At 35.1% G+C, this 23,075-nt stretch overlaps 1 protein-coding gene across 5 annotated transcripts in view; it reads right to left on the bottom strand.

Moving 5' to 3' along the window:
* Nucleotides 1-23,075, bottom strand: part of Malrd1 (MAM and LDL receptor class A domain containing 1) — a 361,316-nt gene that overhangs the window by 171,841 nt on the left and 166,400 nt on the right. For all 5 annotated transcript variants that reach the window (XM_090318992.1, XM_090318991.1, XM_090318993.1 and 2 more), the window contains 4 exons: nt 22,292-22,402; nt 19,622-19,835; nt 15,925-16,172; nt 12,957-13,245 (listed from right to left, as the gene is read on the bottom strand). In XM_090318992.1, the coding sequence (XP_090175118.1) occupies nt 12,957-13,245; nt 15,925-16,172; nt 19,622-19,835; nt 22,292-22,402 (862 nt within the window). The remainder of the gene's footprint in view (nt 1-12,956; nt 13,246-15,924; nt 16,173-19,621; nt 19,836-22,291; nt 22,403-23,075) is intronic.

Below are 23,075 nucleotides of genomic sequence, written 5' to 3'. Positions count from 1 at the left end.
TTAATACAATAGTCAACAAGTATGATGTCATTCATAGTACTACATCTCAATTTTCTGCATTTACTTATATTGTATTTGTAATCTCATAATTACCTTGATAAGCTTTGAGATGTCTGTAACAACCAAAGAAAAGCTATGATTTATGAACTTACAACACTGTCATTTCTTAATTAACAGTTCAGGACCTAACACCACTGATTTCAGTAGGGATGCAAAATTAACACAAACAAAATTTTAAGAAGAGATGAATGTTCTCCCCTGCTTTAGGATGACTAACCTTTGTGAATGTAAATGTATGTATTTGACTCTATCTCCCCTTATATATAAAGTACTTTTCTTATATTGAGAAACATGTACAAAAACAAGGGAATCCAAAAGAAATCTTTATCTTTTTCCTCATTATTTCTTCATAGCTGAAATACTGTAATTCTGAAAGCTATGTGTTCAGTAGACCTAAGGCAATGCCCTATAGGTTTCATATATATGCAGAAATAATTAAAATGATTGTAAATGCATATGAACATGAGGACAAACTAATTTTCATGGATCATTTTAAACCAAAGTTTCATTTCTAAGAATTTGGTAGTGGGCTGGAGTTTGGCCTTGTAGTAGAGTGCTTGCCTAGCATGCACAAAGACCCAGGTTCAATTCCTAAGTACCACATATACATCATATACATATATACATATATATATATATACATATACCAGAAGTAGTGCTGTAGCTCAAGTGGTAGAGCACTAGTCTTGAGAAAGCTCAAGGACAGTGCTCAGGAGCTGAGTTCAAACACACACACAAAAAGAATTTCCTAGGAATCATGTGATCGAAGTGACTAGCACATAGTAAGCTTTCAAAGTATTTAAGCTGAATATTTATATGGTGGCCTGAGCACATCAACAACTCTGATCATAATTGTTTAGGAATGGGTTGGCTTTGGCGCACAGAGAAGACATACAGGAAGTGAGTAAAATAGGATATAATGAATACTAGTGGAACCATCACAAAATATTTGAAATAGTGCTCATAGATACCTAGAATTCTATATCACAAGCTGAACTGCAGCTAAAGATGCCTGAGTGGAATTTGAGGATTTATTTATGTGCTTTCAATGTGATTCTTGGGGTCATGATTCTGTTTACTACCCTCATAAAGCATGAATTATTCCAACAGAGGTGAGGGAAGAGAAGGGCAGAAAAGGATGTGGACAAGATAGGTTAAAGTACATTCATCTGTTTTACTACTAAAATAAATAATATTGATCACCAAGAATAACAATAACATGATACACAACTTGACTGTCATCAATTACAATCATCCAATCTGCTTACTTTTGTAGCTGCTTCAGAGCAGTTTGGCGCTCAGGCTGTTTTATGGTTCCTCATTCTTCAAGCACACCAGGCTTACTGCGATTTTCTGTTATACACTCACTAAAGAGAAATATTTCTCCTCTATAACTGTGCCCACCATTTAAGAGTTCTTTTAAAGAAGAAAATAAATAACAGCAAAATTTCAAACATGCATTTCTCAAGATGGCAATAGACTGAATTAGTGTAAAAAACAAACTCTGTGGTTAGTTTATTTCTTTTTGAAGGGGGAAGGAGCTCCTAATCGTATAAAGCCTAGTGGAAGGGTGTTTGCCTAGCATGCACGAAGCCCTGGGTTGGATTCCTTGGTACCACATACTCAGAAAAAAACAGAAGTGATGCTGTTGCTCAAGTGGCAAAGCGTTAGTCTTGCGCAAAAAGTGTCCAAGGATTTTACATAATGTTTGCATTCATTTTGTATTAAAGAATTTATTAACATTGATTTTTACATCATATTTCAAATGACATGTTTAACAAACAAGTATTCAAGACGGGAATCTCTATATGTAATCACTGACACTTAAATTTTAGAACATAATTAAAATTAAGCTGAGGGTTTGTATGTAATAGGTACCTATTAATGTATGTAATAAAACATTATACCTACAGAGTATATAGCTCATCATAGATTTTTATATCTCTGTGATTATGTTTATATCTCCAACACCATGTCCATAACATTGAGTACCCAAATATTGAGTCGTTGTTCTTGTACTGTTTAGATCTAATATCCACTTATTAAGGATACCATGCGTCTTTTGTTCGTTTGGTATGAGCAGGTGTCCTTATCATATCCTGGGTATGATGCTCAGGATAGATGCCCAGGAGTGGTATGATAACCTTTTAGAGAAACTACATTAAATTAAAATTTGCCCTTGTTCCGCAAAAGACTAAACATAGAGCTCCTCTATGACCCAGAAATTCCACTACTTGGCATTTACCCAATTGTCCAGAAATAAGGACATACTAAATCCACTAACACAACAATTTTCATTGCAGCACTATTTACCATAGCAAAGATATGGAACCTACCCAGATGCCCCCCAGTTGATGAGTAAATCAACAAGATGTGATATTTATACACAATGGAATTCTATGCTGCTGTCAGAAAGAACATCACTCCATTTGTAAGGAAGTGGAAAGACTTAGAAAAAATCATATTAAGTGAAGTAAGCCAGACTCAAAGGAACATAGGCTCAATGGTTTCCCTCATTTGTCATAATCAATAGAAACCTTGGGCTCTCCTAGCAGAGATTTACAATAGAGCAAAACCTAGATACATAAGTCCACATAGTATGATGCTAAATGAAAGGACCTCCAGGATATAGAAACAAAAGCTATATAATGAGTGATTGTTTTCCTTAATGTACTATGTTATCTCTCATCTCTTTTGCTGTCCTTGGTTATCTCATATTGTTACAGTATCTCACCTGGTTATCTGATATATTGTACATATGCATATTTGGTTATTTGAAGTCGGATAGGGAAGGGAAGAAAACAAGAAGAGGGTCGGGGGTCAGGTGAGGGAAATGGAGACCAAGACATGAGAAAGGGTATCAATGTTTGTAAAGTAATGCACCTTCTATCTGGTGAATATAATGTAACCCTTCTATTAATAAAAAATATATGAAAAGAAAACTGTCCAAGGACAGTGCCCAGGTCCTATGTTCAAGCCCCAGGACTGGAAAAACAAAACAAAATAAAAATATTGGAGCCCAAGTTTGTTAAATTATTGATATCTTAATTGATAAAGATAAGTAGAATATGAGAGATTGGAAAATTAGTTGTCATTTAGGTCAGAGACTAGGAAAGTATCTTGAAGTTCTGACAACTTAAGTATTTCTCCGATACTCACTGCTCATAATATACACTTAGAAGTCTTATAGCATTCATTTAAAATGTTTTAATATCCATAAGAAAATTCAGCTAAAATGTACTTTCTTTCCAATGCTAATATTGTTTGTTGTTGACTATCACTAACAGTAGCCCCATTTTAAAATGAGATAATAATGAAAATAGCATAATGAAATATATGCCCCCCCACAAGAAGAGTTATATGTGGATAGGATATTGAACTAATATGTCTCCAACAAGTCTTACGACTTAATTCACTGCTGGAAAATAAATTTTATTGTAAGAATTTGCTTAGCATCCTTTCCATCAGATTAGGTGCAGTCTATGTTTTGTAAAATATGCAAATTATATTTACATATCTTCAGTCTTTATTGTAGTAATATGACAGTAACAGAGTCTTGAAGTCTATACTGTATTTTATGAATATTTCATTGAGCCAAAAATGCTATGTCTTCCAATAAGAAGCTGACATTATTTTTATTGTGTCTGATTTCACAGACTTTAGTTCTTGAAATAAAAGTAAAATCACTTGCAAATGGTAAAGTTTAAAATGGATAAAAAGTGAGGTTGGAAACTGTTTATAGTTGCTCTTTCCTATTCACTTTCCTTTTGAAAAGTTAACTGAAACAACACTGAATAATGACTCATTTTGCTCTCAGAAGAAATTTTAGAAAAAATATAATATTTTCCACTTTAAGAAATAAGAAATTGTTACAGTTATAATTTGCATGATAATAAAACTTATATGACACTAATTCATAACACTACATAAATATATTTATTTACAAAACTATTATTATTTATCCTGTTTTGCCACTGCACTATGAATTTGTCACTTTTTTCTAGGAAATTATTTAATCATAAAGGTTCAAGAAAATATAAGATATGATGAGACTGAGGACAAAAGATGAACCAATTAAACATTGATATGCAAAAGACAACATGTTGGAAATGAACTTTACAACTTGGGAGGGGGTGGGGAAAGGGCTAGTGAGAGAAAAACAATGTTCAAGAAGTAATGTACTCACTACCTTAGGAATGTAACTGTTACCCCTCTATACATCACCCTGACAATAAAATAAAAATTTTAAAATATATATAAGAAAATAAAAACTAAGGAGGAGCTAGGTGCCAGTGACCTACTTTTGTAATTGTAAGCTATTTAGGAATTTGAAACCTGAGGATTATGGTTCAAAACCAGCGCAGGCTGAAAGTACTACTCTCCATCTCCAATCAACCAACAAAGAGCAGGGCTGTAATCATGGCTTCAGGTGGTACAGGAAGCTGAGAAAGTGTAAAGCTGTGGACTCAAGCCTTGACATTGGTACAAAATAAATGAGAAGTGAAAATTGCTGTTGAAAACTCCAATCTTTCTAATAAAATGATTTAATGAGTTCCTTTAACATATATATATATATGTATATAGATACATATATGTATATAGTGAACTGCCACCATGGTCGATTTTGCTTGTGGTTTCATGGATTGAAAATCATCTCAATGTGTGAAGCAAACCTTCTGTAGTGCCTGTGAAGGTGTTTCCAGAGACAAACAGAAGAGGATGCTCTCCCCCCATAGCACGAGGGTGTGCAGTGAAAAGCAGAAACTGGGGCCACGTTAGAGGAAGGAGGTCCTGGACTATGGTTCTGGAGGCTCTCAGTTTCCCTGCTCCTGTTGCCAAGGTGTTCCACCTTGCAAAGGCCCAGAAACAGAAATGAAAGGGTCGTGGACCAAACCTTTGGAAACTATGAAGCACAGTGTATCTTTCGTCTCTTTCATTGTTTCTGTCAAGTGTTTTATCACCGCCAGCCTTTGGGAGCTCATTCTCTAGCAAATAGAACATATATCTATGAGCTGAGCACCAGTGGCTCACGTCTGTATTCCTAACTAATCAGGAGGCTGAGATCTGAGGATCCCTGTTCAAAGCCAACCTGGGCACTAACGTCCCTGAGACTCTTATCTCCAATTAACCACCAGAAAACTGGAAGTGGTGTTGTGGCTCAAAGCGGTAGACTTGAACTGAAGAGCTCAGGCACAGCTCCAAGGCCGCGATTTCAAGCCCTACAACTAACACCATAATAATAATAATAATAATAATAATAATAATAATAATAATTCTATGAGTCATAAGACCAACTCTGTGAGTACATAAAAATGTTATTTGTGTAATGCATAGAGAATAAAACATCCTGTATTGTGCTTCAGAAAATTGATACAAACTAATTATAACTATTATAGCATATTTCCAAATAAGTAGTAGAGAGGATGTTTTTGAATGTTCGAAAACACAAGGAAATGGTGTTATAAGTGATGGGTGAATGCTAGTTATTCCAATCTGATCATTGCACACTGCACTTATGTATTGAAGACTTCATTTTTCATAAACATATAATTATATATATGATATGCTGTATATTATAAATATATTATAAATATAAATATATAATTACTGTCATTTTAAGAGTATGCCTCAAAAGAATATATTATGCATTATGAAAGATTATTACGTTATGTTATGCAATAGGAAATTTTAAGTTACTGGTTAGACACGTGCCTCCCCATGTACAGAGGAAAAGACTACAAGGCCCAGCATATATGCATTCATTCTGTGCATATATGTAGCATTATATACACACATAAATACTATACTAAATTACTCATGCAATATACATGATGTTAACTATTAACATATAAGTGCTTTAAATCTTTACATGAAGCATCAGAAAAAACTTTGGGTACATTGGTCTTAACTTGTAGTTACTATACCACTGCACTTTTTACTAATTGACAAATCTTTTTTCTTTGTGTCAGTCCTGGGATTTGAACTCTGGGCCTTGGCATTGTCTGTTAGCTTTTGGCTCAAGATTAGTGCTCTACCACTTTGAACCACAGATCTGTTTCTGGTTTTGAGTGGATAATTGGAAATAAGAGTCTCACAGGGCCTTTCCTTCCTAGACTGGCTTTGAACTATGATACTCAGATCTCACCCTTCTAAGTAGTGAGGATTGCAGGCATTATCCATATGTGTTTGGCTACTCAAAAAGTCCTCAATGTGAATATTTATCATGAAAAATACTATACTAAAATTTCTAATTTATCTGAAATAGCTTATAGTATTAATACAAATCAAAACCCAAGCCAAATATTGGCAATTTATACATGATTCCTGGAATATTAAAATATGCTCTTAATTAAAAGAAAAATGACTTTCTGTAGCCATAATTTATCATACTATTAATGCAGTCTAAATTACTAAAACATCTATGAAAATACTAGTGTGTTCATATATGCAATCTAAGTTACTGAAATATTTAAAAATTAGCTAGCACATGCACACATTTATATTAACTTTCTTCAGAAAGGCAATAAAGATGCCAAAAAGAAAGTCCTTTCAAAACAGCTGCTCATGCAATTTCCTAGTATGAATAATAATTTATGTTAAGTGGAGAGTTAAGAAGTGATTTTCATCCAGTTCAATTACTCTTGCACTGTCTGAGGTAAGGGAGAAATAGGCTAGATACAAATTGCTTTGAATTGATAAATGTGTGCTCTTATGTGTTTTATGCAAAACGAATGGAAAATTCCAATCTGTCCATTTCCACACTGACCTGTATTTTCATTCAGAAGTCTGGGTCATGGCTGCCAAACAGTGTGAAAATTGCCCCAGCAGCATTTATGGGGAATATCGCGACACTGTCTCTTCATAAAATTTCAGAATATATTTGTCTATCAATAGTAGCTCCATTGAAGATTTTCTCCCATATCAGAGATTTCATAAAAAGCATTCTTGCGAGCATTGGCTGATATAAATATATTTTTCAATATAACTACTGGCACAAATAGTACAAACTAAAATAAAACATTTATGAAGTGTACATATTAAAAATTGCAAGGTTTTCGATTGGGAAAACATTAAATTTAGAAAATATTCTTCAAAATATATATCTGTGTAAATTGAAAACAAACTTATTTCCTCTTCCCTGCCCATCTGGTGCCAGCCAAGTCACCACTTACTGAAAATCTCAGAAATTTTCCAATAGTTTCTGGTTTTAAGACATTAAAACAGATTGCTTTCCTTTGTCTCCATTCATGAATGACTGCCATGTTGATATAGCTGCACATCTTTATTATGACTGCTCATTTCTTATCCTGAAATTATGAGTAATAAATGAAACCACCATGTTTAGCAAATAGATATTTGGGGTCTTCCCGTGGGTTTAGCAAGTTAGGTAAACACAACCAGAACACCTACCTTGAGGAAGAATGGCACATAACAAACCCAGAGTAATAACAAATAGATTTTTCATTTATAAACAGTTCAGTTTCACCATCTCTCCAGAAGAGAAAAGGATGGATGAAAAAAAAACGAATGTGACACGGAACACTATGTACTATGTACCATCCAAGATACACTTGCTATTGGTCTCTCAATTATTTTTGAATCATTTAATTTGATTGGATTAGACCCATTTTTAGGGAGGACAAAGCTAAGTATTGGGGAAGTAGTTTAGGTGACATCACACAGCCAAAAAGCAGTGCTAAGACCCAAGTTTGTGTCTTTCTATGTCAGAATATGTATACTTTACAGCGAATATCCTGTGCAGCATTCGCAAGATCATGGAGCACATACAATCAGGGTTCTGAGGAACTACTATGCACAAGCTCTCAGCAGAAGGTAGCAGTCTTCTAAACAACTGCCAATTATTTCAAGAAAAGGAATGAGAAACATACAGCACATAGCAATCATGCTTGTGTCAATATGGAAGCAACTCTGTAATATCAATATAAAGAGCCATATAAACAGATGAAGGAAAACCATAATAGACACAGAAAAAGGCCAAAAAATTTACAAAATTATACATAAGGTTAAATAACTAATTTAAAGACATCATTTTTCCTTTTTCCTTTTGGTGGTATTGGAGGTTGAACTCGGAACCTTGTGTTTGCTACTTGAACCATATCCCTAGCCCTTTCTGTTTCAGACATTTGAGGAAAATACTTTCTTATTTTTACTCTGACAAGCCTGGGCCACCATATTCCTATTCTTGTTTTGCACTTACTGTAGTTGACAGTTATATAAAACTGCTCCCACATTTTACTGTTTGAAATGGGGTCTCTCATACTTTTCCTTAGGCTAGCCTGAAGTGTGTTCCTCACAATTTCCACTTTCTGAGAAGCTGGAATAACAGGTACTCGCTTGACTCTTTCATTTTTTTTTCTTTTAAGCAAAATTTGATTGTTATTTTATATCCTGTACTGAAAGTATGTGTGACTCTTACTTGGGGTTAGTGATGTAACCTATGTTACTCAAAACTTAACTTCTGCTCCATTATGCTTAGGGTTTAGCAACTATCTGTCAGTAAGTTAACAATACAATAGAGGTTGAGTTTCAATATGGGCATTTGGGTCAGGAATAACTGGTAGTATTTTTTTCTCATTGAAATTCAGTAAGCAAATATTTTTATATAATTTAGTAATTAACAAAATTGCCATTGAAATAAATTCTTAAATATATTCTGGGACTCAATAATAATTTAATGTGACTTTTGCTAATAAAACCCTGGATCTATTTCAATTAAATCAAGGCATTCATTCCAGATTCAGTCCAATAGCATTTTCCTAAACACATATGCGGTGTCTTTTCCTACCATTCTATTTTAAGCTATCCTAGATAGAGCTGCTAGACTATACACATGAATATAGATGAAAAATCTGAGTGAAGTATTCATTTCCAAATGTCAGCCGGATTGTGCCATCCCTCATGGAACACAATGCCACTTAAATCCTTTCACTGTCTGTGAAAATTCCAACTGAAGTGCTTTTGCAGCAAAGAGAAATTAAGGATCATTGAGCTCTTGACAGATATACACATACACATACATTACTTGTTAGATACCAAACATAAATTAGTAATTTTTTTCAATAAATGATAAAATGGAATGATTATAATGTCATATAAAATAATGATACGCCTTTGATCTTCTGCAGGAAAAATAGTCTTGCCAAAGCAAATGAGATAAATGTGTTCTTAAGTACAATGCAAACAATGCAGGCTGAGTCTAAAATAATTGCACCTCCTAAAGAATGCTGTTAAAGATAGCCTTGAGATGAAGAGCTCAGGTACAGCTTCCAGGCCCAAAGTTCAAGCCCCATGACTGACAAAAACAACAACAACAGCAAAAATAATGCTGGTAAAGATGCCTAAAAGATGAGATAATGTAAAAACTGGATTATTTTAGTTAAATAGTTGAATACTATTATTTAATGCATGTATCGGTTTTTTAACTTGCATATCAAATAATTAGGACAGAGAGATATTGTCTGGACAAGATAGGAAACTGGCTTGGTAAGTTGAGGCACACAAGACTCATAGCCAGGAGGTCTGTTGTTATTGTCAGTCCACTAGAACATGTTGTCTATGTTCACATTTGACAGAAAGGAATGCGACTGTGCTTCTGTTTAAATAAGGTTGCCACTGCTCTTGTTAGCAAATGACATTTCCTGCCACCAGCTAGAGGGTCTCAACAACAGTAGGAAGAACTCTTAAATTGTGCAGGGTATGACTATTCTAATGTTCTACAGGAGGGGAACCCGTGGTCCTGAGTAGCTAGTCCAAAATGAGATGTGCTGTGAATGGACAGGACACATTGGATTTAAAGAGTTTTTATAAAATCATTAAAATACAGTCTCTCATTAAGATCTGATGCTGGGCACCCATGGCTTACATCTGCAATCCTGGCTACCCAAGAGGGTGATAGTTCAAATACAGCCCAAGAAGAAAAATCCTTGAGACTTCAGCTTCAAAGTAACTAGCAAAAAACAGAGCCATACGGATGACTCAACAGGGTAGAACATTAGCCATAAGCAAGAAAACCAAGCAAACATGAGGCTCAAAGTTCAAGCCACAATGCCACCCTCCACTGAAGAAAAACGTCTACATTTACTTTCTGTTGATGACAATCATATTTTGAGTAGACTGAGTTAAAAATATATTAAAATTATTTTTACTTTTTTTAAATGTAGAAATGCTAGAAAAATGGGAAACTGGGAAAGTAATCTATCTAACAATAGTTATCTTTGTATATATTTGTGACATTATTTGACTTTTGTGTATCAATTTTAATGTGGATCAAAGGAAGAAAATGGGCTATTCATTTGATCATACACACATAAAAATACATATATGTGCATTATATTATATAATGCATTATACATATTACATATGCAATCTCCTTACAAATGTCACAGATTCCTATAGTCTCTAACTCAGATACTCAGAATTTTTTATACTTTGAATCTCTAAATAAGCTAACATTTCACTCACTAATAAGTGAATGGACCCTTTTAATTTCTGAAGGTACATTGAAGGTACATTAACTTATTTTAGAAACACAACTTCAGATAAATCTATTTTCTTCTGCTTCATTTGAATTTAAGCACCAGAGCTGTGAGAGTCAGAAAAAGTTTGAAGTATTTCATCTCGGTATTCAGAATGTTGCTATTATAAATAAACATATTCAGGCTTCTTTTTCTTTCTTTTTTTTTTTTGCCAGTCCTGGGCTTCAGCACAGGGCCTGAGCACTGTCCTTGGACTTTCTCAAGGCTAGAGCTCTACCACTTGAACCTCAGCACCACTTCCGGCTTTTTTCTATGTATGTGGTACCGAGGAATCGAACCCGGGTCTTCATGCATGCTAGGCAAGCACTTTAACCACTAGGCCAAACTCCCGGCCAGGCTTCTTTTTCTTTAGAGCTATTCCTACCAATTTTCATACTTTATATACATGAATACTGTTATTTCCTATGTTTATAGAAAGCATGTGCTTTTTTATCAATGCATTATCTTAAGTTTTTAATTTTGCACAAATTCTTTCTTGTTTTTATTTGTTTGTTTTTGTGTTTGTTTCCTATGGTTATTCAACATATTTTCTACATAGTTTTATTTGGTAGGGAAAAATTAAAGTAATACTTGGTCTATTCCATTTCCATATACACATATAGCTCATATACACAGCTATGTAGGGGTGCCTGTTCCTTTCAAATACCAGTCATCATCCACCCGCACAATCCATTCGGAACCATCCCTTCTCCCTCATCCCTTCTACCATCTTTGTAACATCTGCTTCTCTGTTGTGCTCAGGTTTGGCTACTTTGTTATATAAAATGAAGGCATTCAAATATGATGATTTCCAAATATGGTCTCACATGCCAGCACATCTTTTAAATAAGTCTATTGAATTAAATATCATGATATATATTTTATCTTCTCTATATTCTCATCAAAGTTTGTATTTTTCTTCGGTACTTAAGAATACCTCACCCAATAGTGGAGTTTGTAGACTATATTTGTATTCTTTTGCCACAATGTAATGTTGTTTTATTTCTATTTGCCCAACATTTTAACAACTTTAAAATTCTGAAGATATAAAGCATGCACTAGTAATGGTAATAGATTCTCTTAGGTGATAATAGCCACATGGTTCTAAGATTCAGATACTTATTTTTGTTTTCCTTTTGGAAGTTTTCAATAACTTTAGTTAACTCAAGACCTTATTATCCTTTTATATCCCATATGGCAAAAGCTCTCACTTCTATAGTATTTGGATGATGTGAAATTATTTGTATTGTTGTTACATAATTGTTATTCTAAACATCAAATATTGGCCTCAAGGATGGTTCTCCTGTAAGTATTCCAAAGGGAAGGGAAGGGAAAAGGAAAGGGAAAGAGAAAGGGAAGGAGAAAAGGAAAGGAGGAGGAGAGGAGAGAGAAGGGAAGGGAACTCTAAGTTCACTGATCATAGGAGTTACGTTAGTGCATTCCTTCCCTGTGTATATCAGGAATCTTCCCCTGTATGTATCATATTCATGTGAATATATGTAAATATTTTTATCTACTATTTGAACCATCTCAAGGGAAAGTCTATTTAATCATCTACAGGGATTAATTTTCTAGAAACTTTTTCTTGACTATGTCAAAATACTCCTTCACAGATGAACAGATGAGTAAGAACAGAAATAATAAAGCTTTTCTTCTTACTTAACCCTGCTAAAAGCTAGTAAATAGATCAAATTTAAATTTGAGCTTTTCAGAGCTAGCAGTCTGTGGTGTTATAACCTATCTGGATGCTGGCATGGAAGCAGAGAGCCAGGCATCTAGTCGTCACTGTATACAGTATACTTAGTTTATTCTTTGCTAACCTGAGAGGTTTCAGCTAAATATATTGCATACACTTTTGAGGAACAGTACTGACATACGAATTCTGATCCTCACTGAACCATGTTCCCAGCCTTTCTTTAAATGCACTTTTGTAATTGTGGGGTTTTTTTTTTGTCTTTTGTTGTTGTTGCTGTTGTTTTGGCACTGTGGATTGAACCCAGGATGCTGCACTCGCTAAGCAAGAACTTTGTCACTCAGCTACATCCCAGCCCCTTTAAATGCAATTTTGACTGACAATTTTTAAACTTAATGCTAGAATTTACGAGGTTTCAGCCCCATTGTAAGTTGAGGAACTCCCCAAAATAGCAGAGACCTCAGGAATTGGCAAATGTAACAATATTTATAGGAAAAATAGAAGACACATCTGTAAGTAAAGGCTTAAGTGGTAACTTCTTCCAAATCGATTTATTTCCTTCAGTCACTTATGAATTATTAATAGGTATCTGTCTTTTTATTTCCTCATTTCCTCCTTCCTATCCACGCCCTGCAGAAACACCAAAGCAAGCACAAATGAAAGCCTACCTGTTGGGAGGGGCCTTGCCAATTCTTCCATGTAATGGTGTGATAACAGACAACTTTTCGTAATCACAATGTCATCAAGTGCGATGTTGCCATGGTAACCTTTCCCAACTGTGCCTTCAAATATGAGTTGGAAGTCTTCATCACCAAACAGTAGGAATTCTTTCCTCTGCCAGAAATTGCCTTGCTCTTGAGTGAGGTTAAGGAGAACCTTTGTTTGGTTTGAGACTGATACCTGGATCAAAGCGAGGCCTCCAAGGCCACTTCCATACACGTGGCAATAAAAAATAATCTGCAACCATGAAGGGAAAGATGAGATAAGATAAGTACAACTCATTCCATTTGGCTTGCAATTATATCACAATGGTCTCCTTTTACTACCGGGAAAGGCAAATTAGACTGCACATGCTCCTTCTCTGTAAGGACTTCAACACTCAGGGAAGTTAGACTGCTCTTGAATAATATATTGTGGCCTACAGAAGGTAATATAGTAGGCTTTGAATTCAGACATACATGAGATGAACTCAAGCTCTGTGACTTCTAAAACAAAGATTCCTCAAGGATATGGCTTGAATATTTCCTCCAAAATTCATATGTTGAGACTGTCATCATCCATGAAAAAGTGTGGCGAGATGAGGGCTGACGACATCCCTGAAGCTAACAGGGCAGTGACTGCATGAATGCATTAGTGGCATTATGGGAGGCTGTGTTCTTTATCCAAAGAACAAGTTGGATCGTGTTTGTAAATCATAACATGCTCTCTCACTTGTGGCACACATTCGTGTGCTTGACACACATGTTCAGTTCTCCAAGTTCCTCAGGGCTCCACTATATATAGCAGAACCACAAGAACAGCAATTCTCTGCATGGGATTTGAAATAATAGAAAACAGGCTTTATAAAAGGGCTGCCTTACAGATTTTTTCCCTGAGCAGAAATTGATAAGTATTTTCAGGGATTAACATTTCAATATGTGTCAAAGACTGAGTTCACTAGATTCTTAGTTCACTGTCACACAGCAAGAGAAAGAGACAGAATATTCTGGGAGAAAGAATTCTACATATTAGGAACAACAGCAACAGAGAGTTTTATAAAGCTCTTTGTCTTATGAGAATAAGAAAAAATGATTATGATGATGATCTTCAATAACCAAAAAAAATTCCCATCACTGAAACACTAGTAATACCATATTCTAGAGAAAGCGAAAAAATGAATGTGTTGAAAGAGCATAGAATATGACTAAGTAATACAAGCAGGAAGAAATTGTACAGAAAGAAAAAAATAAAAACAGGAAAAAGAATAGATTAGCCAATTGACTACTCAAATTTCCTAGCTAATGAAATCTTCAGTTATGTTCTACGGCACAAAAATATCTGTTCGATGGATCATTTTTTCAAACCTATACTTTGCAATTATTTGTTGGGGGACTCTGGAAGCCTAAAAGCTTGGGGTTAAAGCAGGCAGCATCACCAGACAGCATCAGTGAAGGTTCAGCCCCCGACTGCAGCCCCATGGTGACATGACCAAACAGAGTCCTGCCTTTCATTCGGCGAAAAGATAAGGAGGCATGCTCGTGTCTCAACTAAAACTTCTCTGTCTTCAGGTTATTTTGCAAATAATGTCTCAGGTTAATATCCACATCAATACAACCACGACTCCTATTTCCTAGGAGAATGATGGATACCAACAAACCTAATCTAATCACAGGGCAAGAATGACTAGAAAGTTGGTAGGAAGACAATGTTTACTGGAAATTTCCATTACTTGGAGTTTTTATTTCTTTTCCCCATCTCTTTTGTTTGCACTCCCTCAAGTCCCATTCTTCAGAACAGAGAAATTTTGTTTTTTTCTGCTTCAAGGTTTTTCATGAAGTGAAGGACAGAGATGATAGTTCTGAAAATCTCTGAAGTCTTTCTGTTTAGCTGATATACCTATTTGTCTTATGAGAGGTGCGATAATTCCTAGCATGACCTTCCTTTGCCTCCCTGTATTCTATATATCCTAAATAGTACTAAAATGAATCATTCATCGCTAGTAATATTTTTCACACTTCTAGGGCATCCTATTCTTTCCGTAGAGATGATTTCATCAGTGAGGATTGTAGTTCCTGGACCAACTGAAAATGGGAGATGGACAAAGTTCTTAGTTGCCACAGTATGAAAACCTTCAGACATGTTCTGGGGATATATGTAAGTAAAAAAAGTGCTTAGAAAATCCAGGTGCGGTGGCTCTCACCTGTAATCGTAGCTACTCAGAAGACTGAGATCTGAGGATCTCGATTCAAAGCCAGCCCAGGCACAAAAGAGCCTGAGCCTCTTATCTCCAATTAACCTCTACAAAACGGGTTACAGGAGAGGGATAGACAAACAAAGAGTGGAGGGAGGAATGCAATCGAAACATGTAATGCATAGCCTATGAGTCTAGGAAATTTGAGAGGAGGAGTGAGGTTGAGATTAGGGACAATGATAGGAAGTGATATCGAGCTAGGCACGGTGGCTCACTTCTGTAATCCTAGCTACTCAGGATGCTGAGATCTAAGGATCGTGGTTCAAAGTCAGCTTGGGCACTAAAGTTTGTAAGACACATCACCAATTAACCACCAGAAAACTGGAAGTGGGGATGGGGCTCCAGGGGTAGGGAGGTAGCCTTGAGCTGAAGAGCTCAGGGATAGCACCCAGGCCGAGAATTCAAGCCCCATAACTGACAAAAAAAGAAAAAAAAAGGAGTGACATCCATTTATTGAATGGAAAACCCTTCATGCATTTGCTTAATGATAACAAAAATAAAAATTCAAAAAGAAATTCAAAACTCTTTAACAATTATGGTTTCATTTTTAATCTATTTCTTCCCTTTTCCCTCACTTATACCAAAGAGAGTAAGTCCAAACTTATATTGGTTCTGGCTCAAGACATTCTCTTTTCTACAGGTAACTTGATCTGCAATTATTGACAATACTGATTTTCCCCCAATACCTTGCAGCCCTTGCTTCTCCTACTGATAACTGGGCTTAATAGTCTGGCTTTCCTCATGGGCTTCTGTGAGAAAAATTTGTGTACAAGGATGTAATGTCCAGATGAATTTCTCCAGGTATGGTCCACTGCAGGCGCTGAGCTTGTAGCTAGGAAGCTGCTCGCTTTCAGGCTCCAGTCAAAGTCATCATCTTGATCCTGCTTCCAGGCACACAGGTCAAACTCAAAATCACAACGCCTCCTGGAAATACCTGAAAAACATTGCCATGCTTGCATCAGAGAGAGAGGATATTTGCTACCTAATGTAATAGTCAGGACATCATCAGGACTGACACACTAGCAACACACACACACAGAATATTTTAGTTCATTTTACCACGATCTGACCCTCACCTCAAAACTGTTGAGAAAATATTTTTCTCCTCTGAGTTGATCTGGACAATAAATAAAACACACTATTTCCGGTGATTAAAATCCAAATGTATTTCCATCCACAATGAAATAATACATATAATTATGTAGAAGCATATAAATAAAATTTTCTCACCAAAATGCTATCTCAAAATCTGACATTTGTTTAGTGTTAAAATACAACATTTTGTTCTTAAAAGTTCTGAATATATTTAAAAAGAAGAGATATTTGCAGTGGGTAAACAGTACTCACTGAATTTTGGATAATAACTTTGTTGGTCAAATAATTGGCATCCTCTTTTATTACAGTGCAGAATTAAATTATGTTGAGAATGCCTGTGATATATTCAATTATATCTCAATATATATCTGCTAACCAAACTATATAAAATAAAATGAAATATGGCTGGTTTCCAAAATATCTCCAATGTAAATCAATGGCATCTATAGTCAAGAAAGATTTTTCATTCTCAGATATAACCAACTTCCATTGTGTTCCCAATATTTTTATATACACAAATGATAAAGAAACATTCAGATACGGTTTGCTTTTAGAATATACATTAATTTCTATCAAACTGAAGCATCAGGTTCCCCTCTATCAGATACAATCTAGGGCTAGAGTTAAATTTTCATTTTTTTCAAGTAGCAGATATTGCATTTCTATTAATATTTCTATATTTTTCTAGTTATAGTATATATTCACCTTTATTTAGAATTCTCAAAAAAATAAAGGCTGACTTTATGCTCAAATATATGGCTAGTTGCCATATATTTCTGAAATCAGTTGCTATGGTGACTCCTAATTTTTTTCTTTTTATTCTTCCAGATCTGTTTAGAACATCAAACTTTATAGCATGTTTCAAGATAACAACACTACCCATACTTTCTGTAGCAGATTCCAGCTACTCTATAATTAAAACATACTATTTAAACCAGTAGACTGGGAATATATTTGAATTTTTAGCTGCATAGTAAAAATAAGTAATGCTGTATAAAAAGAATCATTCTGTGTAATAAGAACTAACTTTGAAACATAGGTTACTTTTAGTGCTAGTGTAAGGTTTTTGGTTGTTTACTCCTTCTAAGGAGTTGAAAAGTTTTCTTTTTCCTATTCGGTATCTGGAACTAATTTAATTTTCTTGCTCCAGTGCTCCTGATAAGAGAAGGCCCTCTGTAAAACAGAAAGGGATGGCCTGGAGGTGTGGCTCAAGTGGTAGCATGCCAGCTATGAACAAAGAAAGCCAAACAAGTCAGAGGCCCTGAGTTCAAGACCCAGGATTAGATTTAAATAAAAGGGGGTTGGGGGTGTGGGTGAAAATGTAAAGGGATTTAGCAATCAGCTCTACAAAAAGTACCTCTGCTTCTTTCTCAGACACAGAAATTTCAAGAAATGTTAATGACTTCGGAGTCTGAATCCAGTCAAAAGAAAATTTAGCCAAAAACAAATTGATATTTTAAGTACTAAAAATTACATTAAATTAAATCTCTGAGAAAGAGATCCATTGGTGACATTGTAAAAGCATAATATCCTCTGCTCAACTGATAATTTAGCATATTTGTATGATAGTCAAATAAAAATGGAAATGAAAAACTATATTAGCATCTCTAATATAGAAATACCTGAAAATTAGAAAAATAATCAAAGGTATTAGCAAATAATAAATACAGAATTCCAGATTAGCTATTCCAGCCTGGTCTATATATGATTAAATGGGATGTAATAACAAATGATATCTACAATTCCAGCGACATGCAAGTTTAGAATATAAATCAATTTCTGTATGTACTACTGTTTTTCAAAACTTGGATATATTATTTGAATTATTATTTGTTATTCTCAATTAGTTGTTCCTAAGGATTTCAATATGTCAGTTTGTCAATGCAATGTATCTTAATCAATGTCACTCCTCTAATCATTTTCCCTTATTTCTCCCAACCCCATTCATGTCATCAGTTTATCAAGTTCCATTTTCACATATGCACACTGAATATTATGTCAGCATCTATCCACTTTTCTTTCCATTTGTCTGTCCTCCTTCCCTTTGACCTCCCTGCTTTGACAAGGTATGTTCCAGCTTCCTGGTATTTGGGTTCACATAGAATTGGTATGGTAACTTGGGCAAGCAGTAAGCAGTAAGTTATAGATGTAAGTAGTATAATAGTAAGAACTCAAAGCCTAGGACTATCTTTCTTAGTAGTGGTTGTAAGAACTTCAGTAGTCTTACCCACTCTTCTTAGTATATCCATCCAGGAAAATCACTAATAACCTCTTGTGGCTTTTTTCAAGATCAGATAGTAAATGGCATGTTGGGACAGTTGCAAGTTTTATACAAGTGTGAGTATACTGATATTACTTATAAACAAAAGTGGTAGGGTTTGGCCTCAGGAAGCAATAATATCTGACTTTAAATAACATTGTAGTTCAGAAGTTATGAGTAATGTAACTTCTCACTCTTCATTTTGGTGACTTATATCACTTCATTTGCAGTTAAATGAAGCAACAATTGACCTGTGCTGCATAGCACTGCAAGCTTAGTGGAATAAATGCATGTGGTCCATTTAGCTAAGGATTCTTTAACGGTGCTGTTTACTATGGGTGGATCTCCTACATCATTTTCACATAACTGGTCTAATCATTCCTTTGGAAGATGCCTTTCTCTTCTTTTTACTGTTGTCCTGGAATTTGAATTCAGAGCTTCATGCTTGCTGGGCTGGTGCTCTACCGCTTGAGCCATGCCTCTAGTCTTCTTTTGTGCTGGACTGTTATGAGGTAGGGCCCCCTGGACTTTTCTGCTTGTATTAATCACACACAGGAATTCTTTTGCTCTCAGCCTCCCGAACAGCTGGTTTTCCAGCAGCCTTCTTTTTTTCAACTTTGTATTTTATCATAATGTCATTTTGCTTTACAATTTATCAGAGCCACTCATTTAAACCACAAAGTGACTATCTTATCAGATGTATAGATGCTTACCACCCCCACACATATTGAATCGTAATGGGCATTTTGCTTTGTAAAACAATAATTCTTTCCTAGGGTACGTACTTCTTTGAAGCCACCTCTTTTCTAAGTTAACACCCATGACTTCATCCATACACACAAAAAGGCATCAAGTCATTTTTAATAAACAAAGGATCTCAGTAATGTGCTGGAGAGGAGGGAGGAATGGGTAGAAGCAGTTCCATTGCCTTTCCTCACCTGCTACTCAAATGTCCCTACACTTCACGCACCAACAATGAAGACCCCATATGGAGTGGGGACAGTAAGGTCGCCGAGCACTGCACTCACCACAGATGAAGGGGGTCTCATCTGAGTGGTCACCACAGTCATTCACAAAGTCGCACAGCCTGTCCATAGCAATGCAGTACTTGTTAGCACACATGAACTCTTGAGCAGTACAGTTTCTTTCTGGGCTAAGTAAGGGGGAGCAGTCTCGAAAGGAAACATCATCCACTGCTGCGTCTCCTATGTAACTAACACCACGTTTTGCCCTGAAGATAATCTAAAGAAAAAAAGTAAGAAGAGAGGACATGGCAATTCGTGTTGAAGCTTTCAATCTAAAAATTCAAAGTCAGAAACACATCAATACACCATTGTCAAGATGCTAGAACCTGTTCACTGCAGATTAAAAATGTAAATGTACCCTTTGGAGTATGTGCTTCATAGAAACACTGTGAAAACTCAATGGGAATGTATTTTCAAATACATAAAAACACCGCATTTAGAAAATACTGTAAATGTGATTGGTCTAGTTGTAAAAATTATTAAAAATTAGTTTAATGATGGAAGGTTTTCCAGATAAAGCTATCCAGTCTTCCCAGAGCTGCTTCACTATGCTAGTTCTAGTCATACATTTTTGCCAGTTACAAGCTTTCACTCTTCCTTTTGAGGCCAGAGAAACTGGTGCTAAAGGATGAAGACTGATGAGTAGTGTACTCAATACCAGCTCTGGCATGTAATATGATTCCTTGCAAGTGGATGCTCAGTACGTTTTTACTGAGAAAATGGTGAATGATATATGCTTACAACCATTAATATTGATATTCAAAAGAACAGTGCTTTATACTTCCCTTTAGTCAAAATTTTAAGATGTGAAATAATAGAATTTTTAATAAATGAGTAATTGATTTTAATTGCCTAACTTTCCTACTTAATGCTATTTTGAATAAATATTTTCATACAAGAAGTAAATGTGGCTCTCTGTGATGAAAGCCACAAAGCTCAAGCAGTACCCTCAGAGCCTTTTGTATATTCTTGCCCACCTTCTTGTCTCAGTTTAAAAGCCCAGCAAGTAGAATACCTGGTATATTACATATAATAAATTTCATATTGTAAAAAGCTACTAAATTTTGGTCCTACATTTTCTTATTGAGATTGAATTTTGAGTCCTTCTACTAAGTCATTTATAAATATTCAGAGGAAAACTGGTTAATCCAGTAAAGGCAACATATCTGGGATTTCTCATATACAGCATCACAATTAATTGTGAATAATGATTTATCCATGTTTTATTCATCAGTATCCAGCCTATGCTTCTGTTTTGCTTTTTTACAATCCACTTTATCTCTGCTTCATTTTCTACCAACAATTGTATATGTATTATCCAGCTCAGCTTAGGTTTTTTTTTAGTCATTTACTTGGTAAATTTTATTATACTCATCTCCTCATTTTAATTACCAGCAACTATTTGTATAAGGACATTTTGCTTTGACATATCTGTTATGTATAAATATATCTTCATTAGACTCACTCCAGTATAGAGCCAATCATTTCCCCTCATTGTTTTCCTTCTTCTCTTTGCACATTTATTAGCATCTATTGGTTTTACAAGGAGATTACATTGTGACACTCCCATATTCACACTGTGCACCCATCCAACTCAAACCACTCTCTTCCTTTTCTTCTGTCTTTTTAGAAAAACTTCAATGGATTTCTTAGTTCTATTTTCATCATGCATCCAAGGTATATCAACTATATCACCCTTATTTGCCTGCTGTTTTTTTTTTATTATACTAGTAGTGTGATTTATCAGAGAGAACACATGACAATAGACTTACTCGGTACATCCAGCTAACTTGTCTACTTCTGTTCCATAAACAGAAGACAAAAAATACGGTATTTAGCATGTATGATATCCCTTCTATCTAAAGACGATGTTTCTCAATTCAGGCAATTAAGCTCTGGGTAATAAAGGCTGAGAAGGAAAGGTTCTCGTACAGAACTGGCTCTAGGTTCTTACTCTGCTTATCGAAATCTTAAGAGATCTTAACAATCAAATATCATCTTCCAGTAAATTTCCAATAAAGCCACAAAGCTCTTGAATCTTGATAATCCATAAAAAATGAAATTCATACTGATAAGTTGGCAATCAGTCTTTTCAGTAAAATCTTTTAATCTATGTTTTATTTTGTGGTCCTATGGCTTATGCTCAAGGTCTTGCATTTGCTAGGCAAGAGCTGTACCATTTAAACCACATTCCTTTTTCTGAAGTTTCCTTTAGTTATTAAGCATGTCTTGTCCTAATGTTCCAATACTATTGTATTCCCAATGAGGACAAAAAGAACATGTGACAATATCATGCTTCCTAAAATATTTTGAATTATATAAAACAGTAAGCTTAAATCATATATTTCTTGGAAAGTCTATATCTTAAATTGCATTTGGAATAATTTTACTACCCACTTTGAGAATATATTTCCAGAATCAGGGGAGGTAGTCACTATTTGTGAGAAGCCGGAGAGAAGTGAAAGGAAATTGTCATTCAAATGAAGTGTAACTTCTTATAGAAGTATAACTGTCTAATTGAGAACATGTGGAGTCGTAAGCACTGTGCATTCATGCAAGATACCAAACTGAGAATAGGAGGAAATAAACATGAGTGGATGAAATATAGTAATAGAAAAGAAAAAAACATACTTAAATTAACCATTTTATCATATAACTACTTTGATTACAAACCTCTGTGAAGGAATGAGTGCCTAAAAATACTTCTACTTTCTTCCACTGTGCACCTTGCTGTCCAATTTGAGCCCATACTTTAGAAGTTATATTGTCTTTCCTGGTGAGTACCTGTAGGAATAAGTCCAGTAAAGATATTGAAATATTTTGTGTTTTATAATGTGGAAGTTTCCCCCAGTAATTCTTAATTCTTTAAGTATCTTCATATTTTAATATCTAATATTTTATATCTAATATCTCAATATTTCAACTGTTTTTATTAGACATCTTTTCTATCACAAGTATAAAACACTTTGCCCCAAGTATACCTCACAAGAGTTTTGTATAATAAAAGTATGCATGAATATCTGTCAATTATGTCCTTAAGGTAGTTGGATATCATTTCATTAAAAATTCAGCAACATTATTAGCTTTATAAAAGTATAGCCCTGGTACCAGTCAATATTTTATATAGTGAATATAGATATATATGTTTAATTGGAAAAATTGTGGAATCCCTTACTAAAATAATGTCAGACTGATCTTCCTCATTCAATTGGTTTTCAGTGGAGTAGTTAAGTGACGAGAACATATTCAACCACATTGGCATGGACCTGTCATAGCTCTCTGACCAACAGCCTTGGAAATAACAACTTCTCATCAATGTTGACGACAGTTTTGATCTTATGTGGTGCTCAGTGGTCCAGGTAGTAGTATTGAATGTCACCTTTGGGAGGTTGCAAAAACTCTAAGGATGGCCTCTAGAGGGAAGCCGTTAAGTCTATATGTGAGCCTCAAGAGGACT

Source organism: Megascapheus bottae, chromosome 26 (genome assembly GCF_031878675.1).
Source record: "Megascapheus bottae isolate mThoBot1 chromosome 26, mThoBot2.hap1, whole genome shotgun sequence".
NCBI classification, from domain to species: domain Eukaryota; kingdom Metazoa; phylum Chordata; class Mammalia; order Rodentia; family Geomyidae; genus Megascapheus; species Megascapheus bottae.
Note: the sequence above shows the minus strand (reverse complement) of the source record. Positions and strands in the feature narration are given on the sequence as shown.